Below are 19,287 nucleotides of genomic sequence, written 5' to 3' on the forward strand. Positions count from 1 at the left end.
GTGGTAGGTGTAATTTTACATTTATTATTTGGAATTCTACTGTAAGAAAGAGCTGTTCCATCTCCCCCATTTATTTACTTACTCAATTACTTTTTAATGTTAGTATGGTCTCATAGATATTTAGGTTTTATGGATTTTTTTTTTTTTTTAGACTGAGTCTCCTCTGTTGCCCAGGCTGGAGTGCAGTGGTGCGATCTCGGCTCACTGCAAGCTCCACCTCCCAGGTTCATGCCATTCTTCTGCCTCAGCCTCCCGAGTAGCTGGGACTACAGGCTCCCGCCACCATGCCCGGCTAATTTTTTGTATTTTTAGTAGAGACGGGGTTTCACCATGTTAGCCAGAATGGTCTCGATCTCCTGACCTTGTGATCCGCCTGTCTTGGCCTCCCAAAGTGCTGGGATTACAGGCGTGAGCCACCGCGCCCGGCTAGTTTTTATGGATTCTAATCCAATAATATTTTTTTTCTTGAATTGTTTTGGATTTGACCATTTCTGCATGTTGAGATTTGACTTGGGTTTGACCTTAGGTTGCAGGTGGAATATTTTCTCCAATATGAAGTCCAGCAGTGCTTTCAGAATTCCGGAAGGAATTGAAAGTCCATTCATATCAAGAGTTATTTGTTGAGGGACTTCTCAGTGCCAGGCCCTGAGCTAATTGCAGAGGGGTAGACAGGTCCTAAAACAAGGTCCTACTCTCAAGCACTCTCAGCCAGGGGAACAGACCCATAGACATCTGAGTATGAGGTAGTGCAGACAGAACTGTGTGTTTACATGTGTGCAACAGATAAGGGAAAGAGAAATCAGGTGACTAGGTGCTGTGGGAGAGACACAAATATAGAAACTTGGAAGCTCCTGCCTAAAGCTCTTTGTCTGACAGGATCCCACCTTCTTTGATTCATTCACTGAACGTCATTTTCACATTGCTTAATATTCATTTCAATAACCATTCACTAAAAATATTTTTTGAACACCTATGATGTGCTGGACACTTTTCTAGGTAATGGGGAATACATCAGGGAATAAGACAGACAAGATTTCTGCTTTCATGAAGCTGACATTCTAGTGGGAAAAACAAACAATAAGCAAGGAAAGAAATAAGGAAAATATTTCTGGGTAGTAATAAGCCTTTTAGATGGTCAGGGAAGGCCTCTGAAAAGACAACATTTGAACTGAGCCCTGCAGTATGAGAAAGCATAGATCAGTGCAAAGATTGGGGGGTGGGGGCCAAGGGCACTGTTCTAGGCAGAAAAAGCAGCACTTGCAAAGACCCTGTGGCTAGAATGAATTTAGGGTGTTTGAGGAACCTGTTCCTGGAATGTCTGAGCTTGGGACCTAGTGATTCCAGTTGCAATAAGGTGGGCAGAGTCAGATTATAGAGGGCTATGTAGGCTCTGGTAAGGAGTTTGGGTCTTACTCTAAACCTGATGGAAGCCATGGGAGAGATCAAGTTGAGGAATAACATTATCTAGCTTATATTTTCAAAAGTTCATTTTGACTGCAATGTGGAGAATGGAATGTAAGGATTTAAGATCAAAAGCAGGGAGGCCAGTCAGGAGGTGGTTGCAGTTGTCCAGGCAAGAAGTGATGACTTAGACTAGGAGCAGTTGCTGTCAAGCTATGTTTGGTTGTAGCTTCAAGAGAATATGCTGATGGATTGGACATGAAGATTTAAGGAAAAACAGTTGAGAAGGATTATCCTAGGTTGGGGCCTAAGCCACCAGAGCCTGGAGAGAGGTTGAGCCAGTAGCTGAAGATCCTGGCTATAATGAGGGTCTCAGTCACTTCTCTGGATATATACAATGTACCCTACCCTGTGACAGACTCTGAGGGTGATACAGAGATAAAACATATGTGGCCCAGATTCGCAAGCGCTTACTTTTTCATCAAGGGTCTCTCCAAGGGTAAGAGGGAAGGGGCTGCATTCATTCAGGCTTCCAGAGTTTTAACAAAGAACTTCTAAAACCAGCTTAAAAATTTTATGGTATATTTTTAAAACACTAATGTTTAATAATTTTAACTCACTTATGCCGGAGTTTGCAATTTTTTTGGATTTTTGCAATCAGACCTCGGTGATGACCTTGAGCAGTAGGATATAAATAACTTTCACATGCTTAGCATTCCCATAATGGAACACTAGGCATCAATGGCCTAATACATACGTGTGCCCCAACAACCACAATAAACAATACTATATAAATGTTCTGTTCACATAATAATGGCTGGATTTAGTTTTTAAAACACAAATTAATGCTGCTCTGTAGAAGATGTGGTGTGGTATGGGAATAGGCCCAAGTTTAACCTGCCTGCTTGATGAAAACCCTCTTTCAACCCTGTCACTATATCTCTGTGATGGGATGTGTCAGCCTACTTTGGAGAACACCAAGAATTTAAATGTGAAGACTTTTGTGACTGTGTGGCTTTCCTAGCTCCTTTTTGGACAGACTCTGCATGTACTTCATTCATTTATCCGCTGAATATTTGTTATGCATATACTATGTGCTGGGCACTCTTCTAGATCCAAGGACACATCTGTGAACAAGACAGACAAGGTCCCTGGTTTCAAAGAGCTTATATTCTAATGAAGTATGCAGAAAACAAATAAGCCAACGAGGAAAGAAATGGCAATTTCAGAATGTGATGAGTAAAGGAAGTAGATTAGGAAAATATGCAGAAGGTGGTATGGAGAGAGGGGATCTGGGAAGGTTACTCTGAGGAGGTGGCATTTGAGTAGAGTCCTGAATGTCAAGAATGAACCAGCTCTGCAAGGAGGTGGGAGGAGAATATTCTTGTCAGATATTAGGACTAATGCAAAGATCAAGGTGAGAGGATCATCCTAGCTTCTGAAATTGAGGAGAAGGCCAGGTACTGAGATGTGGGGATTCTTCAGGCAACAAGATGCCCTCCTGAAGCTATTGGAACTAACAGAAGGAAATAAACCTAAGAGCAGAGAAAGTTAAATAGCACAGGGTGAGGTACAGGAGGAGTAAAATCTAATCACTTAAACTTCTTTAGGGCGCAGCTGGCAGGTGCTTCTGGCTCCTTGCCCTGGACACTTCCTTAGCCATTGATGTACCTTCTGGTCTTGGACACTAGACCCTGCTGCGTAAGAACATGGAAATAAATCAGCTCCTCCAGAAAGCCCATGATACAGGTTACCCTGCTCCAGTGGCTCCCCTCCTGTTCACAGTCTGTTTCACCATATGCAAACAACCCATGTCCAAACCAAATTTGTCACCTGACCTTTGCCTCTGGGGATTGGGAAAACACAGGGCTGGAAGCATCTGCTGTTTCCTCTCTATTTTATTCCCAGTCATGTCCTGGTTTCCATCCTGACTACAATGATGGTCTTACACTAATTAGAGTGAATAAACTCCAGCTCCATTTTCTTCCAGAAAGAGAATTGGGAGTCCAGGGAACTTTTCTGGGACTGCCAAGGAAAGTTCTGGAGGGAATTCCCCTGGTCAGTCCAGGAAGTGGAGATGGGCCCCATGGAACTGGAAGGAGGCCCAAGCTAATGTGTGGCTGAGCTTGAGCTCATTTGCTTGGGACGAGTGACTGATGTTCTGCAAACATAGCTATTACATGTTTGCATTTTCTTAATTTTCGTTGGGTTTCATTTTCCATGTTGTTAGTTTCCTGGATGAATCTTGAATAGGAAAGAGTCACACTATGTGCTGGGCACTCTTCTAGATCCAAAGACACATCTGTGAACAAGACAGACAAGGTCCCTGGTTTCAAAGAGCTTACATTCTAATGAGGTATGCAGAAAACAAATAAGCCAACAAGGAAAGCAATGGCAATTTCAGAATGTGATGAGTAACCCTCATTGCATATCTTTGCATCTCTAGTTGTGAAACCTTCGTTACCTCTCTTTGCAGGTGTATTTGAATAAACCAGGTTGGCAAATCATACTGTAGCTGAGAGGTGAGAGAAAATCTAATTTCTTTACTTGGTCTTTATAAATCTGGTCTTCCTCATGATCCCCCACTTGCTGGTTAATGAGGGAAAAATAAATGTTTTGGCTTACCATTTTAAGATCTTGTTTGAGCCAATAATTTAAGTAATTTTATCAAATAATTCTCACTAAAGGCTCTGTCTAGGAGTTGTCACCTGGCAGAGAAAGAATCAGGGACTTGGGCACAGTTACCTCTGCTCCTGGGCTCTCCCAGGGGAGGTCTTTTATCTACTTGCTCACTGCCTGTCCTGCTGTCTTTGCAAGCCAGCTAGATCTTGGGTAGGCCTTCAAGTAATGCTTTTTTGGCTCACTCACCTGGGGGTGTCCTCTGAGTTGCTAGGCCTCCCCTGTCCCACTTCGTTGGCACCATAACCCCCTCCAAGATCTCTCCATGACTCTCAGCTGTTTGCAGCCTGGGTTGTCCACTATGCCACTTGTGGAAAGCCCTTCACCCAGACTTTTAGCAACTTCTTGTTCCCATCTATACCACAGGGAAGCCAAGAAAGCTAGCCACCAGGCACAGCGAGCCACAGCCCATAGAGCACTTAGAAGTGAATTGGAAAATGATGTGCCCGGCAAGACGAGGATTTAGGAAAAGGCAGCACTCTCGCAAGATGGATGCCACAGTGGTTGGCTGGCACCTGTTCATACTGCCTCATGAGAATCAGCGGTCAAATTTTCATGAACTTTGAGAGCGTAGTTGCTAAACACAAACATTATTAAAAATCAAATTATATAAACTTACAGTTAAATAAATTATATCAAAAACAATGATAATACTAAAAATGTATCATTTCCTACTTATTTTGCTACCTTTTGCTGTTATTTATACTTCTAAGGTTACTTACATCTATTATATCTCTATGGTGGAAACACTATATGATGATGCCGTGCTGCGCATCTCTTCCCAGCTCTGCATTCGGTGGAGTTATGTTGGTATCACATCACGAAATCGGCCATGATGGGTGTGTTTACACCACAGAAATAGGCAAAGGCTACATATCAGGGCTGGATTTATCATTTTGTTGACTGTCTAGTCTTAAGAAAGAAATGTAGGAAATGTTAATAATGCGGATTAAATGTACAAGTGTGTGGTGTCTGTAGCCATTACATTGTGAGTAGTAAAATAAAATAAGAGAATATTCTTTCAGCATTTGGAAACTATTCAGCAAAGTTACTCAGGTCATTGACAAATGAGTGAAGATTCAACCAACATACATTTCTGGTATTGCACTTTCCTCTTACTTGTTAACATAGAGCAAAATGTCAAGTAGCATTGGCACTATACTTAATCACCAATTGCAACCATAGGTTTGTTACAGACACAAACATTTATCAGCACAGCACTGAGGCAGCCCTGTGCAAGGATATGAGACTTGCACTCTGAAATTTGCTGCCTCCATCCCTTGCTCTATTCCCTTTACTGGGGATCTTTGTGTGTGAATAAATCATACAGCAATATACCGTGGCCCCATCCACAGGGCCTCATTCTAGGGAATCATGCCAGTTTTACTTTAATGCAGCTATTTTCTAGGCTGGTTCATGGCAGCCAGTCTTCCTCCCAGAATTGTAAAGAGCGTGTATCACTCTCTCTTATCTAATACACCTCCTTCTCTCTCTTTTCTCTTTTCTATCATCCCTGAAGTGTCCACATTCTACCACTACATGGCAAGTAAGCCTATGGCCTGGTGCCCTGGCTGGGAAGCCTATCTTATATGGTCTGTAGGAAAATTCCAGCAACTGACTCTACCAGATCTGGTTGTGATTTGGTAAAAGAAAGTGGGATGGGAAGGAGTGGGACAAAGAAATCTAGAGTAACTTCTCACAAAGTAGTGGGTTAGCTTGCAGTCTATTTGCTTGAAGTACAATCCAATATTTGAATGTTTGTTTTGTTCTGTTTTTTGAGATGGGGTCTTGCTCTGTTGCCCAGGCTGGAGTAGAGTGGCACAATCTCAGTTCATTGCAACTTCCACCTTCCAGGATCAAGTTATACTTCTGCCTCTCAAGTAGCTGAGACCACAAGCGTGCACCACCACGTCTAGCTAATTTTTTATATTTTTGGTAGAGACAGGATTTCGCCATGTTGCCCAGGCTGGTCTCAAACTCCTGAGCTCAAGCAGTCCTCCTGCCTCGGCCTCCCAAAGTGCTAGAATTACAGGTGCATGCCATCATACCCAGCCTCAGTATTTGAATGGTAAAAGCTATATCTGAACACCAGGACCAACTACATAATTTGTGGGTCACAGTGCAAAATGAAAATGAAAATGAAAATGTGGGTCTTCTTGTTCAAATTTATTAAGAATTTCAGGATGGCAACAGAAAAGCATTCAACTAAGCCTGGGGCCCTTCTGAGTGTGGGGCCCTGGGGGGCACAGGCTGCACCCTCATGGCCCTGGCTCTGCTACACACTTTCTCTTTCCATCTCTTCAGAATATTCCTAATTACTACCTTCTCTTCTGTCCCAGGCACATGAATGTTCTGAGTCAAGCAGGGAGTGAGTCACATACTCAGAAAAACAAATATGAAAGGCGTATTTTTTTTTTTTTTAAAGAACCCTGATTATTTAAGTCTCCTAACTTGTGCCCAGATTCCTTCTGGGGTCTGTGAAAACCAAGAGTGAAAGCAGGGAAAAATGATGTTTCTTTCATTCACGTATGTGTCAGTTCATTCTTCATTTATCGAGCACCTGCTGTCCTCCCAGCATGTTCCAGGCCCCGGAAATTCAACAGCAAGGAAAGCAGACATGTCCCTGTGTTCATGAGGCTCTCTGTGTAGTGCATAAATGAAGTCTGAACAAATAATGATTCAAACAAATACACAGTTACAGACTGGGATAAAGCAAGAAGACTGATTTTACGAGCAGGGCTTTGATAGATCAAAGGAGATTGCCCAGGATCAAGGGTGCGGTGTTAGGGGTGGGTTGGGGAGGGTGGTGGTGGTTAGAGAAGGTTTCGCTAAGTGATTTGGGCCTGAGGCCTGAGAAGATGTTTAAAAAGAGGGATCAAGCACATGCTAAGGAGAGGAAAGAGCAGGCACCCAAACCTCTGCATGGCCGCAAAATGCTCCCTGTAGGGTAGTGCCGCCTCTCCTGGCTGCTCAAGACGGGATCTAAGCTGCTTCTAACTCCTGCTGTCTTTTCATATTCTCTGATTCTGGGAAACGAAGAATTGGCAGGAACTGAAAATGACTAGGAAGAGGACATACTGGGTGCCCAACTCTTCTGGTGGCCTCGTGAATCTTGGCATCGACATAGGCGATGAAATGGTTTCAGGACTTAGTTATGTAAGTAGATCTCTTAGCATCAGCACACCAGGAAACTGAGGTGGCAGAATATTCTCCAGGGTCATAAATTACGTCAAACAATTTCTTCCCATACTTATTTATCCTTGAATTTTTTTTCTTTTCTCTTTTCGCCCTCTCTCTCTTTTTTTTTTTTTTTTTTTTTTGACTCAGGGTCTTGCTTTGTCACCCAGGCTAGAGTACAGTGGCACAATCATAGCTCACTGACGCCTCCTGGGTTCAAATAATCCTCCCACCTCAGCCTCCTGAGTAGCTGGGACTATAGGTACATACCACTACGCCCAGCTAATTTTTAAATTTTTCACAGAAATGGGGGTCTCCCTATGTTGCCCAGGCTTGTCATGAACTCCTGGCCTCAATCCTCCTGTCTTGGCCTCCCAAAGCACTGGGATTACAAGCATGAGCCACCCCACCCAGCTACTCTTGATTTTTTTCAAATAGACCTCAGGCTTCCACAATGAGATCAATTATAACCCGTCATCATGGCACACCTTCATGGTTTATGCATATCTCTATGCATAAGATTGTATAGAGATTAGATTGTATCTATCTCTCTGTCACCTATTACCTATTCATCTATGCATTTACTCATATTAATAATAATAATAATAATAAGCATCTGCAAACCCATCACCAATACATCAGCTTGGACCTTGACAATCACACACAGCAATTGGTCTTCCCCCATTTCATTCCCCAACCCTTCCTACCTGATGTAACCACTATTCTGAATCTCTTTCTGTCAATCCTTGCTGTGCTTTTAAAATAGTATTATTTTATATAGAATATATTATTTATTCTACATGAGGTCCTAAAAATTATCTGTCCTTTTATTTTAGTTGTCAAAAGGGAAACATACAATATTTTAGGATTTGCTTTTTTACTTGTTGGTTTCTTTTTAGTAGATTTACCCTCAAAGAGTGACTTGGTCCCTCATTCTGCAGGTAACTAACTATGGCACCCTTTATTCCTGTCTAAATTGTTTACTATCAGATAAAAATCCAAAGAGGTAGAGTGACTGGGCCAGACTCACTCAGCAAATGTGGGGCAGAGTGAGTGCTGGAATCTAGTTGCCCTGGCTCTCGGTCCCCTGCTTATTCCCGGTATGGAAGCCTTTCTTTAGGAAGCAGGATATGGAAAAATCTATCTCTCCATGGGCATCTGGTCCAACATTCCCCCAGGACAGAATTTACGAGATTTGAAACTGATGCTCTTTTGTTTTTCTTTTCCAAGAAAACCTACACTCTCCAAGATGGCCCCTGGAGTCAGCAAAGGAGAAATCCTGTGGCTCCGGGGAGGACAGCTGTCCCACCGTGGGGGAAGTACGATGCTGCCTTGAGAACCATGATTCCCTTCCGCCCCAAGCCAAGGTGAGTCCTGACGGGGGTGGTGGGAGAGAGCTGTATCCACCAGGGCAATGATCCCCAACCCTCCCAACTAGACCTCTCTCGAAGGTTGCATAACTACATCCCTACACAGCCAAATCCCTTCAGAGCAGCCTAGGGCACACCAGGGAGGCACATCGTCATAGCCATTCATTCATTATTTATTCATTCAGAAAGGATCATTGAGCACCTACATGTGCCAGGCACTGTGCTACATCACAGGGGAAGAACAGTGAGCAAACAGACGTCATCTTTGCCATCATGGACCTCACATGGGAGAGAAAGACAATAAGCAAATAAACTTGTGCATGACATGATTACAAGCTGTTTGAGGAAGGTGCTGTGAAGAAGTATGTGAGTGTTGAGGGACAGGAGAACCATGACAACTTGGTAGGTTCTGAGTGGCTTAAGCTGAGTGACACCTAGAGGGAGAACAAGAATTTCCTAAGCAAGAGTAGGAGAAGAATGATTGAGGAACAGCCTGTGGGACAGCCTTGCCTGGAGGGGCAAGGAACACAGCATGATGTGCCAGGAGCTGAGAAAGAAGGAGGCCAGTGTCGTTGGAGAGTCTTGTGTGATGTGGGTGTGGCATGAGGTGAGGCTGCAGAGGCAGGTGGATCAGACAGGTTCTCAAAGGCCACATTAAGGTTACCAGCCTTGGTTATGGGAGTAACTAAGAGCCACAGGAAGGCCCTAGGCTATCAGCCTTACATTTAAGAATGGAAGAAATTCAATGTATACCCCCGAATCAATCATAGTTTAATGTAATCACCCCCAAATTGCTTTCTTTTTTTAACAGAAAAAAGTCATCAGAAAATTTGGTTTGTTTGTTTATTTTATTTTTTTTTGAGATGGAGTCTCACTCTCTTGCCCAGGCTGGAGTGTAGTGACGTGATCTGGGCTCACTACAACCCCCGCCTCCCAGGTTCAAGTGATTCTCTGCCTCAGCCTCCCAGGTAGCTGAGATTACAGGTGCCCGCCACCATGCCCCGCTACTTTTTATATTTTTAGTAGAGACGGTTTTCACCATGTTGGCCAGGCTGGTCTTGAACCCCTGACCTCAAGTGATCTGCCTGCCTCAGCCTCTGAAAGTTCTGGGATTACAAATATGAGCTGCCTCACCTGGCCAATTTTAATAGACTTTAAAACTATGTACAAGTATAAAACACTGGTTTTTATTTCAAAAGTTGGTGGAACATATCCAGTCATTAAACACTCAACAAAACGTATGCCAGTAGATTACATAAAGACTATGTACAATATAAAAACAGCTGAAAACAGTCTTCCCTGTAAAAATAATTTAAAACAAACTTTTCAATTTAATATATCATCCATAGCAGAAACAGCCATTTAATATGAGTTGTTTTTTTCTTTTCCTAGCAGTAATGGTTCTAGCTGGGTATTTTATGCATAAAGAACATATTACAAACCCTTTTTATTGTAATAAATACTAAAGCAACATAGGAATACTTTATAATTTAGGAACAAGTTGCTTTCTAACTTAATACAGCCTTGCTTTCAGGGGCCGCTACAGAATCACGCTCCCGTAAGCATGCACACACTCATCCATTTGTCATTTATTGACAAGACCTTAACGCTCTTAGTCTGACTCTTCAGCGTTTAATCACCAAAAGTTCATTTTGTGTTTACGATTTCCCCTTCTCTCCAACATGTTTTCTAAGATTTTAATCTATCAACAAACTGTATTTGTTTTCCCATTTTTAATACTAGTTGCATTGTTACCATATTGAATTATGTTATCTCCACCAAGAACAAAGAACCTTGGTACTTTTGTTCACCTGGGTAACCTCATCTTAGATGAATATATTGTTTCTGTTGGGGCTTTAAGATATTAGCACTGGCTCATAGGTCTTGCCCTGTCTTTTGTGATCACAAATGGTACAATCTCTTGCCCTCCCCTCACCTGTTCCTTGCTCCAATATCCCTGGCAACGGCATGTGGCCAGCCTTGTTGAGAATGCTGTGAGGATGTGAAAGGGTGGAGAAAAGATGTCATAGTCCCTCTCCCCTACCCCCCAAAAGAAATCTTATAAGTTCGGCATTTTCATCTTCCCGTCTTTCTCCTCAAGTCTCTTTTCGAATTGCATTTTCTTTCCATTGAAACACATAACCTTAAAGGTAATTTTGAAAAAAAAAGTGGAAAAATGACACATAATCCCAATACCCTAATTTAATCATTTTTGGTATTTGTAAATCATTCTTAAAGATAATACCTTATCATCTTTAATTATGTATGTATTCAATTTTATTGTTTGTAAAAGTTTCACAGAAGAATTAAAGCCATGTGGACCTCTCTTCCTATTTCTTTGCCAACTCCAACTCCTTTTTCAGTGTCAACCACTATCAGCAATGTGATATAAATGTACATACTGTTTTGTGTGCTTTCCCTCCTTTCTTCCTTTTTTATATAAGTGAAAAAAAAATACTGAGTTTTTTTTTTCTTTTGAGACGGAGCTGTGCTCTGTCTCCCAGGCTGGAGTGGCAGTGGCGTGATCTCGGCTCACTGCAACCTGTGCCTCCTGGGTTCAAGCAATTCTCACGCCTCAGCTTCCCAAGTAGCTGGGATTACAGGCGTGCACACCACCACACAAAGCTAATTTTTGTATTTTTAGTAGAGACAGGGTTTCACGATGTTGGCCTGGCTGGTCTTGAACTCCTGACCTCAGGTGATCCACCCTCCTCAGCCTCCCTAAGTGCTGGGATTACAGGCGTCAGCCACTGCGCCCAGCCAATACTGAGTTTTTAATCTGCAAGTGACCTTTTTTTGGCTTTTGCTTGGAACTCTTCCTGTGCTTTACATAGAAACAAACCTTATTGAAAGAAAAAAAACCCAAACATCTACATTGCATTTGCATTTTATAGTATGGGTAGATCATAATTTCTCTCTTTTTGTTTAAATAATTCCTCAGTTAATGGGTACTTTTGTTGTTTATGGTTTTCAACTTACAAATAAGAGTCATGAAAACATGTTTGTGTGTAGATCTGGGTAACCTCGTTGTGTTTTAATATGGTTGTCATTCATCCTTGCAAAATCTTGATCCTGAATTCATTCTTATCCTTGTGGCCCCTCTACTAGGTTTCCTGCCCCCCAGCCCCTGGACAATGCTGGTCTGTTCTCCTACCTCACCACGTCATGGCTCACCCCGCTCATGATCCAAAGTTTACGGAATCGCTTAGATGAGAACACCATCCCTCCACTGTCAGTCCATGATGCCTCAGACAAAAATGTCCAAAGGTGAAGCTGCGCTGGGCAAACCAGTGGATAGGTTAAAGGACAATCTCTTGGTGGGATAATGACCAGAGATGCCTAAGGGTGGTAGGGAGGGTCCATCCCAGATGACTTGGCTCTTCCTGTAGGAAGAGGCCTCATACTAGGTGAGGGTTTTTAACCTGGGGTTCATGAATCTCCTAAAATGGTATGGATATTTTGTACATACGGGCTGGAGATCTTTCTCTGGAGCAAGAATTCACATCTCTTATCAGACTTACCAAAAGGCTTGTGAACCCAAGAAAGTTATTTTTCATTTTTTTATTTTATTTTTATCACTATATATATTTTTTTGAGATGGAGTCTTTCTCTGTCACCCAGGCTGGAGTGCAGTGGTGCAATCTCGGCTCACTGCAACCTCCGCCTCCTGGGTTCAAGTGATTCTCCTGCCTCAGCCTCCCAAGTAGCTGGGATTACAGGCACTTGCCACCACGTCCGGCTAATTTTTGTATTTTTAGTAGAGATGGGGTTTCACTATTTTGGCCAGGCTGGTCTTGAACTCCTGACCTCAGGTGAGGACTCCACCTGCCTTGGCCTCCCAAAGTTCTGGGATTACAGGCATGAGCCACTACACCTGTCCCAAGAAAGTTAGAAATGACCACTTCTAGACCCTTTTGATTTTCTCTTCTGGATCAGACATTCAACAGTGGCACTGAATATTGCTTTGGGTAAGTGGCCCAGTCTCCCAGTGCTCAAGCCACCGCTAACTAGTTGTGTGATTAAATTTCTTGTACCACCGACCACACACGGTAATATGAGGACAAAAGGTGGGAGAATATGAATATGTGATTTTAAAGATCCTGTATTCATGTTCCTACCTCTAGCTGCTTCATGAGAGATACCAGGTGGAAAATGAGTTTCCAAATGTGTTCTGGAAATTATAGACTCATAAGAGCCTCCCCATAAAGAGTATTCAGTAGTCAGAGGAGTTTGTGAAATGTTGTATTATAGCCAGGTGTTGGAGATTTACAAAGCAACTTAACATATTGAAGGCACATGTTTTCACATGGAGTAGAGAAACTGGGTAAACTTTGACCCATTCCTTCTCAGACTTATTTGGTATGAAAAAAAGAAATGGTTCCAGGAAATACTTTTTGGATAATGCCAGATATTGGTCAGAATCTCACCTCTTACTGTGATATCAGACAAGTTTCCCTTTCTGGGCCTTGTGTCTTTATGTATAAAATAGTGGATTGGCCGGGCGCAGTGGCTCACGCCTGTAATTCCAGCACTTTGGGAGGCCGAGGCGGGCAGATCACGAGGTCAGGAGATCGAGACCATCCTGGCTAACACAGTGAAACCCCATCTCTACTAAAAATACAAAAAAATTAGCCAGGCATGGTGGCAGGCGCCTGTAGTCCCAGCTGCTCAGGAGGCTGAGGCAGGAGAATGGCGTGAACCCAGGAGGCAGAGCTTACAGTGAGCCGAGATCACACCACTGCACTCCAGCCTGGGCAACAGAGTGAGACTCCATCTCAAAAAAAAAAAAAACAGTGGATCATAAATTTATTTCATGGTCCTTCATAGGACTGTTGCAAGAAACAAAAGAGGTGATAAATTCATTTTTTAAAGTACACAGAGAATCGCTTGAACCCGGAAGGTGGAGGTTGCAGTGAGCCAAGATTGCACCACTGCACTCCAGCCTGGGTGACAGAGTGAGACTCCATTTCAAATAATAATAATAATAATAATAATAATAATAATAATGTACCTGGAAACACACTTGTTGCTTAATAGGTAACCAGCTAAGTCAATGTGAGTTTGCTTGTTCTCCTCTAACCATTGTGAGTACAAGATCTCCTGATTTTCTTCCATTCTCTTCCAGTTCACTGATTCTCTTTTTAATTTCATTACTCATAATGTCTGTCCACACACTTTTGCAATCACTCCATTTTTGTTTTTTGTTTAAAGATGCGGTCTCACTATATACGCAAACTACGGAATACAGAAGGAATGGAAGAATTAGAAAACTCATCATTTTTCCTGCACTAGTGGGAGGTGGCGCTAGGCAATGGTCATCAGTGTTGGAGATCTTGATAATGAAGGAGTCAGGCTGACACACCCTAACCCACTGACCGCCCCCCCAACATTCCTAAAAGTAGGACACCAGACATCATGCGGTTTCTGATGTGAGGCGACAGGAAGTACACTACATCACCTCTTACATTTTTTTGCCAAACGGCTGGAATTCTGGATTCCATTAAGCCTTAGGTCTAATGACCAGTTAATTAGGAAGCACAGGGGATCAACGATTATGTTAGACAACACCATGGAGATGCAATCAGTCCAGTTCAGAGTGTGAGAGATCCTACAGGATAAATAAAAATCAGTTTCTCCAACAAATAAATGGCATAGAAATGCAGACAAGGGGAAACGCTTACAGATTAAAATGCAACTCAAGAGTTCTATCAGATTTCTCCTTTAGATGCAATGTGTGACCTTGTTTGGATCTTGATTCAGAGAAACTAACTTTATAAAGACATGTTTAAATAATTAGAGAAATTTCAATACAGACTGGGCATTAAATGCCATTAAGTAATTATTGTTACTGTGGTGCTATTTTATTTTTTTGAGACAGAGTCTCTCTCTGTCGCCCAGGCTGGAGTGCAATGACACCATCTCGGCTCACTGGTTCAACTCACCTCCCAGGTTCAAGCCATTCTCCTGCCTCAGCCTCCCGAGTAGCTGGGACTACAGGCGCCCGACTGTAGTGTTATTTTATTGTTACTATATTTTTTTTGCTTTGTTTTTTGTATTTTTTGAGATGGAGTCTCACTCTGTCACCCAGGCTGGCGTGCAGTGGCATGATCTTAGCTTACTGCAACTTCTGCCTCCTGGGTTCAAACAATTCTCCTGCCTCAGCCTCCCGAGTACCCGGGATTACAGGCGCATGCCACCGTGTCAACTAATTTTTGTATTTTTAGCAGAGACGGGTGTTTCACCATGTTGACCAGACTGGTCTCGAACTCCTGACTTCAAGTGATCCACCTGCCTTGGCCTCCCAAAGTACTGGGATTACAGGCATGAGCCACTGCACCTGGCCCTGTGCTATGGTTTTTTAAAGGACTTTATCTGAAAGAGATAGATACTGAAGCATTTACAGATAAAATGATATGATGACTGAGATTTGCTTCAAATCCTCCAGGAAACAAAAGTCAAAGGGAAGAGACATGAAACAAAAATGTCAAACATTTTTAATTCTGGAAAGGGGGATGAGTACTCAGAGGATTACTACATTGTTCTATTCTGTTATGTTTGAAAATTTCTGCAACAAAGCTCCTGGCTAGCAAGAACTAGGATGTTTGGATGTCACATGCAAAGAGATTCCACCAGTTCCATTATCCTCTTTTCAAGGCTTCACCGCCTTTGGGAAGAAGAAGTCTCAAGATGAGGGATTGAAAAAGCTTCAGTGCTTCTGGTGATGCTGAGGTTCCAGAGAACAAGGTTGATTTTCAATGCACTTGTGGGCATCTGCTTCTGCATTGCCAGTGTACTTGGGCCAGTAAGTGGCAGACTTGGTGAGGTTTGGGGGACTCTAGGCTTCAGAGGTTTAGAAATGGAACTGCGGGCATGTTCAAGTCCATGCCAGGAGTTAGAGATGCATTTGTCTTTCAGTTGCTGTCTAGAAAGTGAAGACCTTTTGAGGACAGTAGAGCATGGTGGTTAGGAGTAGCTAACCACCAAGGAGTGGCCCTGTAGCCACTGCTTGGGTTCAAACCATTTCCCTGCCACTTAGCTGCTGGGTGACTTCGAGCAGTATAGTCACGCTCTCTGCACCTTGGTTTCCTCATGGAATCCCATGGCACCCTCAGGTGTAGGCCTTATGGAAACCCTTGCATGTAAAATGGAGAGCTGCCTCATAGGGTAACATTAAATTAGATAAGTATATAAAGCATTTAGAACATGGCCTGGCTCAGCACATGTTAGCTCCTCTGAGAAATGGCTGAGCAACTCTGGGAATGTAGGTAGCAGGAAATAATGGTCTTCTCCAGGTAACATGGTTGAGATGAATGGGCTCTATTTCCCATCATTCTCCAGTTGCTCAGCCCAAGAGTCTCATATGAGGGAAAGAGTCTGATTGGCCAGCTGGGGTCACATGATCACTGGTTGTCCAGAAGAAGTGGGGTACTTTGATTTACGGTCCAGCCTAGACTGCACCAACGTGGGAGGTGGGAGTCTTCCCAGAAGAAAACTGAGGCACTGGTACTAGCTAAGGGGAGGTGAATGTAGGTCAGGAAGAAACAGCAGTCGATGACAGAACGGAGATAACTGAGTCGGGTGACAGTTAGGTGCTGGGTCCTCTAGATCCACTCTCCATCATTTTCCATCCTGCCCTGTGTCCCTAATGTGGATCACATTAATGGGCCCCCACTGCCCTCTGGCTTCTGGTTGGGGTTGACTGGTGGGAGATTCTAATAGGAGACTGGAAGGAGGGAGAAGATGAGGTCAGGATACATATTCCCCAAGTGGCCTCCCTCCTTGTCCTTGGAGGCTGGTGACCAGACCTCCTGTCCAGACCCTGTCTGCATGCCTCACCCCTTTTGGGTCACAGAACCTCTTTCTGCTCTTGCCCCTTAGGTCTAAGGAGGCCACTGTTCCCTGCTATCACCAGCTCCACAGTGCTCCACCAGGCCTTGTTGGATTTCCTATATTCTGTCCACACCTTTGTAAAGCCACTTTGTTAACTCCTAAATCACTGTTTTGTGTGTGTCCCCTGTCTCCTGTCAGGATGAGGACAGCCACCTAAGGTTGCAGAACTGGGTCAGTTGAGCTCCTGAGTCTCCTCCAACTGGACCTTAACCTTCTTGAGGGCAGGATTGTACTTGAGTCAGTTTTGATCCTTCAACAAACCCCCAGCATGAATCAGACCTCCCAACCTTTCTTCCAGCAACAAAACATCAAACGTGTTTGGCAGGGTGGTCTGAATGATCCAAACTCCCATTTCCTTGTAGATCTTGATTATACCAAAGATCCTGGAATATTCAGAAGAGCAGTCGGGGAATGTTGTCCATGGAGTGGGACTCTGCTTTGCCCTTTTTCTTTCCGAATGTGTGAAGTCTCTGAGTCTCTCCTCCAGTTGGATCATCAACCAGCGCACAGCCATCAGGTTCCGAGCAGCTGTTTCCTCCTTTGCCTTTGAGAAGCTCATCCGATTTAAGTCTGTAATACACATCACCTCAGGAGAGGTAAGCAGCTGGGACTGCCTCTTCCGGGCCATGCTTCCCTACCCTTCCTGCAGACATGACTGCCCTGGGGGCCAAGAGAGGGAGAAAAGGGGGTTAGAAGAGGAAGGAGAAAGAGAAGGAAAATAATTCCTAGGTTGAGTGTGGATAACCATCAACAATTGCCTCTGTGTCATGAAAGCAGGTCAACAATAATGCAGGAAATGCCACTTACATTCAGAGACTAGAGAGGATTTTTCCATTCATTCAACAAGTAGGAACTTTGGGAGGCCCAGGCAGGAGGATTGTTTAAGTCAGGAGTTAAGACTAGCCTGGGCAACATGGAAAGACTCCATCTCTACCAAAAAACAAAACAAAACAAAAACAAGAATCAGCCATCTGTGGTGGCTCATGTCTTGTAATCCCAGTTGTGGAAGGCCAAGGCAGGAGGATTGCTTGAATCCAGGAGTTTGAGACTAGCCTGGGCAACATGGCAAGACCCTATCTCTACTTCCAACCCTGCAAAAACAAAAAAAATTAGCTGGGCTTGGTGGTGCATGCCTGTAGACCCAGTTACTCAGGAGGCTGAGGTGGGAGGATCATCTGAGCCCAGGGAGGTTGAGGCTGCAGTGAGCCATGATCACGCCACTGCAATCCAGCCTGGGAAACAGAGTGACAGCCTGTCTCAAAAAAAAAAAAAAAAAAAAAAAGACAAAAATTAGCCAGGCATGGTGGTGTGTACCTGTAGTCCCATCTACTTGAGAGGCTAATGCAGGAGGATCGCTTGAGCCCAAGAGTTCAAGGCTGCAGTGAGCTATTATCACTCCACTGTACTCCAGCCTAGGTGACAGAGTGAGACCCTGTCTCAAACACACACACACACACACACACACACACACACACACACCCCAAATAGTTACTGAGGCCTGTTCTGAGCCAGATTATGTTCTAGACCCTGGGGATAGGCCCCTGAACAAAAAGACACAAATCCCAAGTAGAAGCATGTTGGAAAGAGCATCCCCTAAGCCAACCTGAGGGTGAGGGTATGGGAAGACTTGATGGCTTAGGGAAATCTTACAGGGAAAAGCAATTTTTGGTAACATCTCAGAGTTTTAATTTCCTTATCTGCAAAAAAGGAATCCTTTCACCTGCCTAGTTATTGTTACTGTCCATTCTTACTCTTGCTTTTTTTTTTTTTTCACCATAACATGAACAAGCATTGACAGAAATGGAGGAAGAAACTCCAACTTATGACCTATAGTTATGGGAGATACTGGGATTTCATCTATTTCATTTTGATATCTCTATTTTTCTGTGGTTTACCAATTGCCTCGAGGGTTGTGGGTTACTTTGATATTGAAACAGATACTTTAATTTTTGGAAAAGGCAACACTGCTTTGGCTCCTTTCCTTTAAGCCAAACCCCTTTGTGATCTGGCATTAGCCCCTTTCCAGCCTCATCTCTTCCCGTGTCCTCTCCTCTAGCCCTAGCTTGACTTCCTCCTGTCACCTAGGCTGGGCTAACCTCCAGTCATCAAATACACTGGACACATCCCCCTCCTGGTGACTTTGCTCATGTCACTCCCACTCCCAGCCCTTTAAAAATCCCACTCATCCTTCAAGACCCAGTTTAGTTTTCCTCTCCTCCGTGACGGGATCTCCAAACCCAGCCCTCTACTGGCATTCCCTGCTAAGCATTTGCAGTTCTTTTTGCACAAATCTGGCTGCCCTACTAATATGAGCCCCCTTCAAAGACACAAACCATTTCAGATTCACAACTCTGTCTCTCAAAAGGCCCAATACCTGAATTACACAGAACAGATATTCCAAAAACATCTGCTGAATTATTCATTGCCATCAAGTAGAGGCGTTCCATAAATGCAAGCACTAACAAACATTAGGTATTTATTGGAATCATTATGGTTATTATTGTTCACCATTTTTTTATTGGTTCTGTGGCCTTAGGTAACTTGTTCAGCCTCTCTGAAGCTGTGGAATAATAATAGAACCAACCTCAAAGGATTGTTGTCTCATAGGATTCAGTGAGTTTGTACATGTAAAGCATGTAGACAGGGGGTAGTGATTGACAAGTGTAAGCTGTACAATTAGTGTTAGTTTCCATTAGGCCTTGAGCTCCACTGTCCTCCTGCACTTGACCGACAGCTAAAAGATCTCCCTGTTTATCTCAGGAAAGGCATC

The 19,287-nt window shown here is 43.4% G+C and overlaps 1 protein-coding gene across 1 annotated transcript in view; it reads left to right on the top strand.

The window, feature by feature from the left end:
* Nucleotides 1-7,137: 7,137 nt before the first annotated feature.
* Nucleotides 7,138-19,287, top strand: part of ABCC11 (ATP binding cassette subfamily C member 11) — a 65,647-nt gene continuing 53,497 nt past the window's right edge. The window contains 5 exon segments of the mRNA XM_030797482.1: nt 7,138-7,236; nt 8,488-8,624; nt 11,736-11,894; nt 15,282-15,429; nt 16,880-17,113. Of these exon segments, the coding sequence (XP_030653342.1) occupies nt 7,138-7,236; nt 8,488-8,624; nt 11,736-11,894; nt 15,282-15,429; nt 16,880-17,113 (777 nt within the window).

The sequence above is a fragment of the Nomascus leucogenys genome, chromosome 2 (assembly GCF_006542625.1).
Source record: "Nomascus leucogenys isolate Asia chromosome 2, Asia_NLE_v1, whole genome shotgun sequence".
NCBI classification, from domain to species: domain Eukaryota; kingdom Metazoa; phylum Chordata; class Mammalia; order Primates; family Hylobatidae; genus Nomascus; species Nomascus leucogenys.